We start from the raw sequence: 12642 nt of genomic DNA, 5'->3' as shown, positions 1-12642 counted from the left end.
CACTTGAGTCCAGTCCACATTGTCAAAAATTATTTCTTTATAGTCAAGTTTACTGATAGTCCAACTAAGTGTCCAAATTAATGTTTTCTTTTAATATTTTTTGACTGAATCTTTAAATGAACTATTCACCTCCACCTGTCCCATATATCACATTCTTATCCCCTTACTCATCTCCTATTCCTTCATTTGATCGCCCTGACAAGATCGGTTGAAGAGACGGCCTACAAATTATGATGCTTCCATTTAAACAGTTTTCTTTTACTGCTAGTGATGTGGGACTAAGTCCCTTGTACTGCCGCCACTTCTGGCCTATTGTACCAGCCCCAGATGATAGGTGAGGGTGATTGTGGAGCAATTGGTGGAATAAATTTTGGCAGGGGAAACCGAAGTACTCGGAGAAAACCTGCCCCAGCGCCACTTTGTCCACCACAAATCCCACTTCACCAGACCCCGGGATCGAACCCGGGCCGCCATGGTGGGAAGCCAGCGACTAACCGCTTGAGCTATGGCTTGACCTATTTAAACAGTTACCTTGCCAAACGTTTCATTCCTGGATAGCCTGAGCTATGTACCGGTACTTAAGCGCCAAAAGCTATACTGAATGCGTGAACCATGAAAACGAAACTTGTGATTACAAACTTCTTGGATTTCGTCTAACGTCCGGTTTTCTACAGATCACAGTGTTTCGGAAATTGAATTAGTTTCCGTCCTCAACTGAAAGGATGGCAGGCAACTACACCGTTGGCTCCATCTCAGTCACTCAATGTCGAATGTTCTTACCATTGTCAGGCCCCTTCAGATTCGGCACGAAAGTGAAAATGCCGATCACAGCGGTCGCTCGGTCTAAGGTATGAACTGTCTTCACTCGCTCGAACGCTGCAATCGTGGGTTCGAATCCCACTCAATGCATGGATATCTGTGTGCGTGTTTATTTTGTATTTGTGCGTTCCTGTGTGCATGCAGCGGCCTTGCGACGGGCTGATCACCCGTCTAAGGAGTCCTACCGACTGCGTAAAGGATCAAGAAACTGAAAAGGCAGTCAAGGCCCAACAAAGGGCTCTACAGCCATTGATAGATAGATAGGAGTAGATAGGCGGGTAGGTAGATGAAAGAGAAAATTGTTGTGCTATAATTATGAAGTTAATGAATTTGACGTAGTTTCGACTAATTGGCAAGCAACATGGTTTGAGAAACAAGTCCTAAGAATCTCCATAAACAGGGGTTTTCCCTTAGGTACCATATCTTTTCTTTCTGTTGACCCAGATAGTAATATCTTTTGCGTGTTTACACATTCTTAGGCCCGCTTCCAGGAAGTTACGCACGTTCTTTATTTACAACTGTACCTCTGCTTTGCCATTTCTTTAGCATGATAAATGCAATGAGTTATATCTTTGGTTATATGACGTTGTACAATCTGTTAAAAGATGACTTTAATCTAAGGCTTTGTCTTCAGCTGAGCTGAATTCTCCAGTCGGGAGTCGTCTGCCGCATACAATTAATTAACCCATTAAAACCTAGTTGTTACTACAATATCCCATTCTCTTTATCGTACTAAATTCTGAATTCTGCCCACGCAGTGTATTTGTGTGCTTCGTATGGTTCTCACATTAAACAACGATTTTTTAAACAGCATTAACTAGTTTCTTTTTAGCGGAGACCTGCTACTTCATGATTTTAGTCCGCAAGCGAACTATACCGACCGAGTGACCGCAGCTTGTCTGCGAATTTTAATGCCAATTTTAGAGGATAGAGGTTGTCGCGTGGCCAGCGCAACGAATCTCCACGGCCATTAATTTCGGGTTTCTAGACCGGAGCCGCTATTTCCTTGAAATAGCTCCTCAATTACAGTCACGATTACTGAGAGAACGCCGTTCCAGATCCACTACTTCTCAGAAAAAATCTGGTAGAGCCGGGAATGGAATCCGGACCTCGGGATCTGTAGCCAGGAACTCTGACCACTAGACCGCAGCGGCGGTCGTTACCTGCTACTAGTAACTGAAATTTACATACAGTATTTCCTCAACTCTATGAGGCCATCAGCTATAACCACTCATCTCCAACTATTTCCGAGGTCAAGAAAACGTGGGTCTATACATCCACTCCCCCATACGCCTTCTTGGAGTAGTGCTTAATTAGTTAATAACTTTACCTTAACCTTTACCTTTGATTTAGTAGTAGGCATTCAGGAGAAAGAATACGTGCATTGCAACTGGAAATCCATAGGCATTCTGAATCATTGCCGGAGTTTCCGTGGTCTATAAACGGAAACACCGACAATAATTTAGAATCATCTGTACATAGGAATATTTTCGGGATCTCCTTTGGTGCTATCTTTTCTTTGCCATCAATTAGCTAGTGATGTGGACGTTCAGATTTTCCTTACGCTATGGTCATACAATATCATTCTTCGACCATGAAATATAAGAAGCAAAAATTTTGAAATATGAAAATTCGCGTCTTCGAATCAAGGAATACGGGTTCAGTATTTAAAGGGTTCACTTTGTACTCCGAACATCGTCTCACCCATATATAACTGACCAAAATGTTAGTGGACCCATTTCACGAGTACATATACGGCACATGCAATTGTATTTGGATTTAGTTGGTTTATGTAACACTGCCCACATGTCTTGAATACATGAAAAATAACAGTTTTCACTTATAAGTATAACATATATTTGTGTGGGCTGTATTCACTTATTTAGGGTCCAGGGGCGGACATTTTTAAAATGACAATGACTCTTACTCTTTAGTACAATTTGGGGAATTTCTTTAGCAGCCACCATCAGCTTCTCCAAGAGGCTCTGCTCTGCGAAGTTAGTACTGACTGATACGGCTGTGCTTATAACGAGCTTTTTCAACTAAAGATTGCTGCAAGAAGTAATTGGGCCTTTTTCTAATTTAAGTAATCAGTTTCCAGATTATGCGTAAGGTGCTATGGAAGAACTATCTATGACTTTAACAAATGATTTTAACAATTATTTCTTACTATTCCATCTCCTTGTTGTTCTACCTAACTGCTGCTTACCAAGAGATGCCCCTACTTGTGTTGTGCATGCATGGTTCCATGGCTCCAACATCTACTCGCCTTGATAATTCTGCATAATCTGCATAATAAAATACCTTTCTTCCGTAAATTTCGCAACTTTGACATCCTTGCATGTATAATAGAGAGTGTAATAACGTTTCGTTTATGAGGATAAATAATATTATATTGGTTTGTTTTTATGCTTACGTAAGGCTTGTCTAAGCGACAGTTACTCCTGTGCATACGCCTTGCCGCGGAAACGAGCAAATCACTAACACTAAATATAACAGCGTGATGGCTCGGGTGACAGTCGGCTTAAAGTGAACTTCCCGCACAATAAGTATACGTTTAACATTAGAATGTGGTACAGAAAACAAACATGGGGATATACTTATGAGTACAATGACCAATGCCGGGTAACAGCGTCGGGAGGTTAGGGAGACTAAGAGAACAAAGTTATTCAATTTGTAGCAATATAAACTAAAGTATGGCTATTTCAATACTCTTACAACAATATTTTAATGAAGGCTGTAAATAACATGTTGCAGTTATTTCAACATATTTTTAAGAAAATCTTAAGCAAGAAAACAGCGCGCGCACACCTGAAGAAGAGTGTAATGTAGGCTGTAGTGAACAAAATTAGATCTGAGGACATCAAAAGCATTACAATGACGGTTTGACATAAGCATGGTCAGTATAAATTTGAAGATACTCAAACTATATACACCAATCTGGCAATTGGAAAACACTACAAGAAAACAAAGGGTTTTAATTGAGGAAGGAACAAATAGACAACACACATAACACTGAATCTCTCTCCTAAATCATTATTGGTGCCCATGTACACACACACACACACGCACACACATGAAACTGCCGTTACATATTTATCTTGTTGTATTATTGAAACGCTGTCTGGGCCCTAAGAGATTTACGAACCACAGTTTGAGGATAACTTCATACATTCTCAGAAAATAGCAGGCAACTTGGTGATTCTTCGTTTGATATTTTCGTAATGCTTGTGAAACTTGTTCGGGTGCCTTTGACTTCGTTTCCGATCGCCCTCAGTAAGCTCAAAGTGTTTGTCTGATATTGTTCGTACAAGAGACTTGAATTTGTAAGAACTTATTGACTGTGGATGGAAGTGTGGCGGTTGGCCAGCATGCGGTGTCTGCGTGACAACATTCGGATCTCCAGTCCGAGAGACGTCGTCTTCGTGAAAATCCGCGTCCCGCAGCATCATGAAGAAGCCTGGAGAAATAATTCCAGTGCCATCAGATCTGGACGCCTTCCTGTCCCCATTACCTTCAAGAAAAAGGGAACAAGAGTTGAACATTTTTAGTCTTATAGGTAACACTACTTTTAGAGAGGCCAGACATCCCACCTACCAGCGATTCTCTATATTATCATGATTAGTTTCGTAGGATTTGTAGTTCTCACAGCGGTGGTTATGAGAAATCCTATTTTCTGGGATATAACGGGGCACGCGGTAGCGTAGTTGGTTGAGGTACTGTGTTACAAACCAGCAGGTCACGGGTTCAAGTCCCGATGAGGTGGATTTTTTTTTCAATTGACCTAATCCTTCCAGCCGCACTATGGCCCTGGGGTCGACTCAGCCTCTAACAGAAATGAGTACCAGGAATTTTCCTGGGGTGAAAGTGCGGCCGGCGAGTAAGGCTGACAATCTCACCGCCATCTGTGAGATGGTTGTCAGGAAAACGTGGGACCTTCAACGTCTCACAACCCTATGTGCCTTCACGGCCTGTTGCAGGGATAACTTTACCCCTTTTACCTGGCATATAACACCGTGTAGTCCGTTTAAATACTCGGGAAACCACGAAGTGGGACAACGGAACTACACGACAACCTGAGCTACAGTCAGCCTGTAGTTCCTCGCCAGGCAGGTGACATGGCTTAGTTCTCCGTACCGCGGTCTGCTAGCCTAACCCACAATCTCATCTTCGTGCCTCACTCTGCATATGTGAAAACAATTTGTCTCATACAATTAACATACTCGCGTACAGTTATAACTTCTGCTGTTGTTCCCTGTTCACACAGGGGCGCATCCAAAGAGTTTATTTTCATAAGAAAGGTCCACGCACCTGCCCAAATATTTATAGTTTAACAGCTGTCCATCTGTCAGTCTTTTATATGTATGTATCATATGTTTGCGAAAAGGACACTTTAAGAATCTTTCTCTTCAAATCTGAAATATAGAGGTTTGATGGTGCCGAATTAAAATCGCAGAATACTTAAATCGTTAATTGCTTTTAATTATTTTTGCAATAAAAGTTCTATTTGACTGAGATCTATGCTTACCATATGCAGGGGGACACGCGTGACGAAAATAACGGGTTCAATTTCGGATGATTGGATTTATTGCCACTTCGATTACATTCTCCCTCAATTACAACCAGTACAGCGCTCTCTCTGATTTAAACTTTATAATTCACTGTTACGTATACACTAGTCGTCTCCTGGTAACGGATCTCATCACAGGAACTATCACTTAAAATCGCTATGACGTCTTCTTGTCAGTTCGTCTTCAGTCACTCTGGAACCTTGGAACTCAACTAAAAACCTGTCTACTACTCCCTCCTCCTCCACTTTACGACTACAAGCAAACGGCCTTTGTTGCCCCTATGGACCTTTATAGTGGACCTACAGAAAGAACGTCACGTGGTTGCTATCCAGTGTCGTATGACGTCACCGCCTAGGCAGAAGTATGTTTACCGAGCTGTTGCCTAGAAACGGGTTGCATAACTCCTTTGTTCTAATTGTTGCGTACCTGTACTGAGGGATGTTTATCAAGCCTTTGCGTAACAATGCATTGTCATGCCACATTGTTTTATAATTGTATTTGTTGCTTTATGTGCAGTCATTCTAATGTAGACAGTACATCTGTTACTCAAGCAGCTTGCATTGTCAGACGATTCGTGTCGCTATCTGTGAGGCTACCCGGAAGTTACACGGAATCACCTTTTCACATTTATATTCCGCGTTAACTTGAAGGCACAGCAGACCCATGTTACAAAAAGGAACTGTAGCTCCATGCGTAATAACCAGGGCCCGGATTTTGATGACATGCCATCTTTTTTTCCTTGTATCCTATGCAATGCTCTTAAATATATAAATCTCGGATATGAGCTGCTGGTTACAGAAGTGTAAATTTTATAGGCAATTTTTTGTCATTTTTTGACATTTTTAGGTTTAAGGTCATTTTTTTCATTTTGGGGGTAATTTTTTGGTAAATTATTGGACTTCTAAGGGCATTTCTTGTCATTTTTGACCATTTTAGGGAATTTTTCTTCATGTGATTTCTGAAATGTGAATAACATGGAGCGAAGTGTTCTTTCTTTTCTCCTTTAGGTCATTTTTCTGGATTTTTCAGTCGATTTATAGGTCATTTTTTAAATATTTTTAGGTCATCAAAATCCGGGCCCTGCATGTTACATTTTGGGGTCATATTTTAGGTCATTTTTCTGGATTTCTTCGGTCATTTTATAGGTCATTTTTTAAATATTTTCAGATCATCAAAATTCCGGGCCCTAGTAATAACATTGTTGTTATGGATCACAGTAGACTAAACCAGACAGCGAAAATAAGGCAATATTTTTCTTTCATTCTTAGTCGGGTTGCTTATCCATATTCACATGTGAAAGAAAATTGAGGACCGTGTTTCATTCCAAGAATATGTATCAGTCCTCTCGATTTAAAAATGACTTAATATTACATTTCGTCTCATGCAAGTGTATGCATATAACTATGTTTTGCAATCTTGATAGCTTAAATAATATATTTGTTCCGTTATCAATTACGATACATGTCCATATTTGTCCCTTGCAGTACCGAAAATATGGATAATTTCATATAAAAAAGAATTCCACTGGGAAGAAATAAACTTACCTGGCGACGCTATCATTGCAGCAATTGTCAGCACGGTCACGAGCCGTAACATCACTCTTCTGCGTCGTACACGGTGCTAGAAAGGAAATAAATGAAAGAACAAAAGCAAATTCAATTATTCAAAAATATTTTGGTTATGAGAAAATCGATACAATTTTATGGTATTTGGAAAATTATTATTTTCGAAGAAAGTTTAGAAATTGGTGTCACTATATTTGTTTTCCTCTCAACTAGAGGCATGGAGGGAACAGGTTATTTCTTCTTTCTACCTCAGTTCTGCTGTTACGAAAGAGGTACTGGATTATATGAAGGCACGATTTACATGAAATGACTTCGGAGAGAGAATTTTGAAACCTAACTGGTCGAAAAATCGTTCAAGTTACTCGACATGTAGCCAGAAATGTCGGTGCTTGTGACTGTCAGCTTATTTTGTAAGTTTGTTACTGTCATTTAACGTTCAATGTATAATGCTTATATTGGAAAAGTAATAAATTTTGATTTTGTGTCACGTTTCACAAATGTCACTCAGTACTAAACTCTACAATCCACAGTAGACTGTCGGAGCGGTTGTTCCGAATTAATATTCGCTGGATCGATAGGCAAACGATCTCGAATACCCTACAGAAAACAGTAACAAATGCTTTCCGTCACATGTCTCAGGAAGAAGAAGTGTTTCTAATTGGTGTTTAAATGCCAATGTGAACTATAATGTGAAATTAGATCTGCGAGTGACGACGCTAGCCTATATTCACAGTCATTCGCAAACCAACAACATTGGCAGGTCGCATACATAAGGCAATTCTTAGTTCTGCAAATGTTCAATTTGAGGACCGTTCAAATAAAAAGAGTCCGTATTAACGCATTTCACAAACTAATATTTGATTTTCCATATGCACCAAGTATTGTAGGAGCTTGGATAGCGTAGTCGGTACAGCGATTGGCTATGGGCTGGACAACTGAGGGGTCAGAGTTTGAGTCCCGGTAGGGTAAAGAATTTTCTCTTCTCCATGTCTTCCAGACCAGCCCTGGTGTTCACCCAACTTCCTATCCATTGGGTACCAGGGCTCTTTCCTCGGGGGCAAAACGGCCAGGGTGTGAAGCTGACCAACTCCAGCTAATGCCGAGGTCAATAAAATGTTGATCTATACATCCAGTCCCTCTTCGACTTTATGGCGTTATTTCAAAGCATGAGAAACGAAGGGAAAGCGATGGTGACAAACGCAGTTGTGTAGAACTGTGTATAATGGTGCGAGTTTGTCAGCCGACTTCAAGTTCCAAGAAATTAAGGGAGAGTAGAAAAATTTTACTCGTATGGCACGAGCAGATTTTGCATTCCTAATTAATTCAGTTGATTAAAAGTTTACAAAGAATGGTACCACACATAGAACAGCTGTTTCAGTTGGAGAGAGAGGTCCAGTGATTGAGGCTAGCCCTTTCTAAGGGACCCAACAGAATAGGTGTTTTCCGTCACCTGAGGACGGAAACAGATCCAGTTTCCGAAACGTCGTGTTTTTCTTAGTTATCTTAAAACCAGATCGATGGATAAAGTCCGAAAACCCAATATCTCTGTGGGTTATACACCATCGTCAGAATCCTATAGTAACTAAGTTGTATGGAGTTTCATTAAATTCTATTATCAAATCCAAAATCCGTTTCATAAGTCACGCAAACTCCCAGTATGTGATATGTTTCAGATTTTTGTCCTCTATAAAACCACAACTTAAAATTTATCAACATGATAAGTAAGTTTATGATTACCCCATATTTTTCATATGAAGTTGAAGCATATTGTATGGGTAAATGCTACTTAACTTTTGAACTCTTTTGGAGCGGTCAGACATCGGCCTTGGATTTACTTAGTCGATGGTAAGTACAGGCTATCAGGAAAGCAAAGAGCCTCAAATTCTTTCCCATGTAATGAAACAAAGTATTGAACTGAAGTTAATTACTCCTGAAAGGAGGTCTCTCACTTTGAGGAAGGAACATGCTTGAGGGTGCTTGAGAACAGAGCGCTGAAGAGAATATCCGGACCGAGGAGGAGAAAATAACAGTAGGATGCAGCAATGTATGTAATGAGGAGCTTCATAATTTACGTTCTTAAGAAAATATTACTATCTCTCTAACTATCTCTGGCTCTACAGTCCTTTGTTGGGCAATGGCCGCTTTTCAGTTTCTTGATCTACGTATTAATCTACGTATTACACAGAAGATAGAACTCCTTGGAGAGGGGATCAGCCAGTCGCAAGACACAAACACAGAATAAACGCACACAGACATTCATGCCTCAAGTTGAATTTGAACCCATGATCCTAGTGTCCGAGCGGGCAAAGACAGTTCATGCCTAGACCGCGCGGCCACTGTCATGGGCCAGAAAATATTACTAGGGTGATCAAATCAGGGAGGATGAGAAGGCTGGGGCATACAACATGAGAAAGATTAGAAATGCGTACAGAATTTTATTCGGAAACCTGAAGGAAAGAGTCTACTTAGAATAATTACCGTAGATATGAGAACCGGATTGAACTGGCAGATGATAGAGTCCTATAGTGACCTTTCCGTCTAGACTTGTTTAGTGTTTGAGATGCTCAGTGGAAGATGCATGTCGCACCATCTGTCTGCAACTGAGGTCAACTAGCCTCGGCTTCTGATGGTAGAATGGACTAACGGGAATTGTTCTTACACTGACACTGATACAGACAGCGACCCCTTTTCTTGATCCGCCTTTGATAACCGGCTTGGTCAGAATGGTACTTCCCCTACTACACGTGTTTCTACCTCCAGATAGGGATGTTGAGTATGTGGGGCATATTGATAACGTGTAATGATTTAAGATGGGCGCCACTGTAGGGGTTGAGGGGCTATGCTACAAGCCGGAAGGTCGCGGGTTCAAGTCCCGATGAGGTCATTGGATTTTTTCAGTTGATCTAATCCTTCCAGTCGCACTATGGCCCTGGGGTTCACTCAGCCTCTAACATAAATGAGTATCAGGAATTAATTAAATAACTTTCCTGGGGAGTAAAGCGCGGCTGTCGCGTAAGGCTGACAACCTTACCGCCATCTTTGAGCCGATTATCTAGATAATGTGGGACCCTCAACGTCTCACAACCCTATGGGCCTTCACGGCCTGGTACAGGGATAGATTTACTTNCGTCTCCCACCCCTGTGGCCCTTCGCGGCGGGGTAAGGGGATAATTTTTTTTTTTTTTTTTTTTTTTTGGCCACTGCTTCTTGTGCTTACAGAATTAGCTAAGCATGTAGGTATGGGAAAATATTTTGGCCGACTTGCATAAGACTCAAGGGTAACGGTGCCGGATTCACCAAATAACAAGATCATTCACTTTGAATGAATATATAAGTGGTGGACCTTTTGGACCTTGCACCGCGACCACAGTGATCTGTTGTGCCTTGATTCACCTTGATGTTAATTCAGTTATATTGTTCTTCCTTTGTATTACCATAGCGTACACCATTATTTAATTTACTGTAGGTAAATTACTTATAATTACTCACTTTCTCACTCATGGAACTGAACCCTTCTTGAGAAATCGCCAATTGTGAAGCTACTCAAGAATTTCCCATCATTTTATGGAACCCGAAAGTTCATTACCGTGTTCACAAGAGCCCTCCACTGGTCCCTATCCTGAGTCAGATAGATCAAGTCCATACCTCCCATCCTATCTCTACGTAAGAGATTATTATAGCTCGTTGCTAGGCAACAGTCATGGCGCCAATGAACTCGCTGGCTAGGAATCACGTGACTTATTTTTCTGTGTTGTCTGTGCAGAGTCTATATAACGAAGACCTGTAGCTTAGATTAATGCAGAGTGCAGTGCAGTGAAGTGTAGGTAAGGATTAGTTGCAAGAGTACGGATGCGAAGAGAAGACTTTGTATGTAATATTTGAGGTGTGTAATTCAGCGAGACTATTAATAGGTCCGTGTTTTAATTGCGTTACCAAGAGGACTTGTGTGTGTGTGTGTAATAGTGAATTGTAAAGTGTAGAATTAACTATAGCGCTATAATTGCGCGTAATTACTGGTGGTGTGTATAAGGAGTAAATAAACCCATTCATCCAATCTAGAACTCGCGTTATTAGTCACTAATACACGTGGCAACATGTACCTTAATGTTTTATCTTATTCTTATGCACTGATTCGAACTAATAAAATATTAACAGTTAAAAATTATTATTATTATTATTATCATCATCATCCATCATCATCATCATCATTAAAGAAATTCACTGTTCCTAAATCGAGTAACTTGATAGCCAGAGTAACCAATCGCATTGGATGCCAATCCCACCTCACAAGTTCGTGCGTACACCATGTCCTTTTTACTGACTTTAAGAAATTAAAAATTCTGAGAGTGACACAGGACCCAACGGCATACGGTTAGTACAGAATTCAGTGAAAATGGATTCGGTTCTTTAAACTTCGAAAGAGGAGCCATACACAGATCATTTTGGTTTCACTTTCCTACTTTTGACGCGTTTGCAGGGAAAGTTTACAGAATGCGCCCGTTTTCTTTTCCATACATGTTTGCCCGTCCGTCAGTCCGAATGTAACACCTTGAGAATATATTAAGGAATTTTTATAACATTTTAATGTAGTATGTTTTATTATACTCTGCAGTACACACATTCCGATTTTGGTTGAGACCGAAAAAAAATCGCGGACGCCTTACTTAAGGAGCTGCATGAATTTCTGCGCGCAACTAGAATGTAAATTGTGAAATACTTTTCGGAGCGAAAAGTACGCGTATTTCTGCCAGATGTATATAGAAAAATGAGACTCGGACATTATACTTAAGACATATTTACAGCATATTTAAAAATTTTGCGTTGAACTACAAAGAATTAGCAAGTATTTTCCAACTGCATTTTTTATAGTTTGCATTCCACTGTAACCTCAAGTTTAGGTTTCAGGTATATATCAACTGCTTCCTTATTTCATTTTATCCATCTATTGTCGGTCCCTTGTGGCAGAAATGGTCTACTTGATGCTACAGCCAAGTCTATTCTTCAAAATTAATTTAGGATGCATGGCTGCATTTTTTCTTTATTTCCTTATATGTGCACCACATTGTAAAATTGCTCCAAAAGAAGAGAGAAAGTACTTTATGTTACGTAGGCCAACTAACGTGCGTTACAAAAATCATTTTGAAGGAAACTTGTGAAATTCAATTAAAGTTTTAGAATGAGTAGGGGCTACAGTGAATCACTACTTCAAGATAGATCAAGTTCGCTAGAAAACTCTTTCTGTAGACCACAAAATTCCACCGAAATCCTCTCACTTTTCGTTTTTAAGAACGTCTAATCGTACTTACTTGATCAATGATGATGTTCAGGGTCCTTTAGGGGATCAAGGTGAACCTGCTGACTCTGTGACCGCCTGTGAACATCTGTGATCATTATTTCGAAACGTGGTGATATTCGAGATCACTTTGACACCGCCCCCCGTGGTTTTATATTCTGCTTGCGAGCGATAACATCACAAAGCCAGATCTAACGACTGAGACTGACAACAGGAAGGTTTTCGAGGCATGATTGTAGATAGAGTTGTGTCAATATTTATTGGCATTGTATTGAATGAACTACTCCCAAAAATACAAATTTATATGAGGATGAAATGAAGATATCTTCTGGTTATTTTCTCTTACGCCCTTGCTTTCATAATTTCCTATTCTGTGTAGAAGAGTTCACATTTT

General features: G+C 40.3%; 1 protein-coding gene across 1 annotated transcript; it reads right to left on the bottom strand.

Moving 5' to 3' along the window:
• Positions 1-3516: 3516 nt before the first annotated feature.
• LOC111867944 lies at positions 3517-12354 on the bottom strand. The gene is made up of 3 exons (XM_023858185.2): positions 12262-12354; positions 6935-7010; positions 3517-4333 (listed from the first exon to the last, which is right to left on the bottom strand). The coding sequence occupies exons 2-3, from the start codon at positions 6984-6986 to the stop codon at positions 3996-3998; spliced, it is 390 nt and encodes a 129-aa protein (XP_023713953.1). The 5' UTR covers positions 6987-7010; positions 12262-12354; the 3' UTR covers positions 3517-3995.
• Positions 12355-12642: the final 288 nt, after the last annotated feature.

The sequence above is a fragment of the Cryptotermes secundus genome, unplaced genomic scaffold, assembly GCF_002891405.2.
Source record: "Cryptotermes secundus unplaced genomic scaffold, Csec_1.0 scaffold267, whole genome shotgun sequence".
NCBI classification, from domain to species: domain Eukaryota; kingdom Metazoa; phylum Arthropoda; class Insecta; order Blattodea; family Kalotermitidae; genus Cryptotermes; species Cryptotermes secundus.
Note: the sequence above shows the minus strand (reverse complement) of the source record. Positions and strands in the feature narration are given on the sequence as shown.

Bases quoted from the DNA above. Each gene is read 5' to 3' on its own strand.
- LOC111867944 (XM_023858185.2), bottom strand. From the start codon at position 6,986: ATGTTACGGCTCGTGACCGTGCTGACAATTGCTGCAATGATAGCGTCG. The intron at 4,334-6,934 runs GTAAGTTTATTT...TTTTTCTTGAAG, and splicing joins TGCAATGATAGCGTCGCCAG to GTAATGGGGACAGGAAGGCG.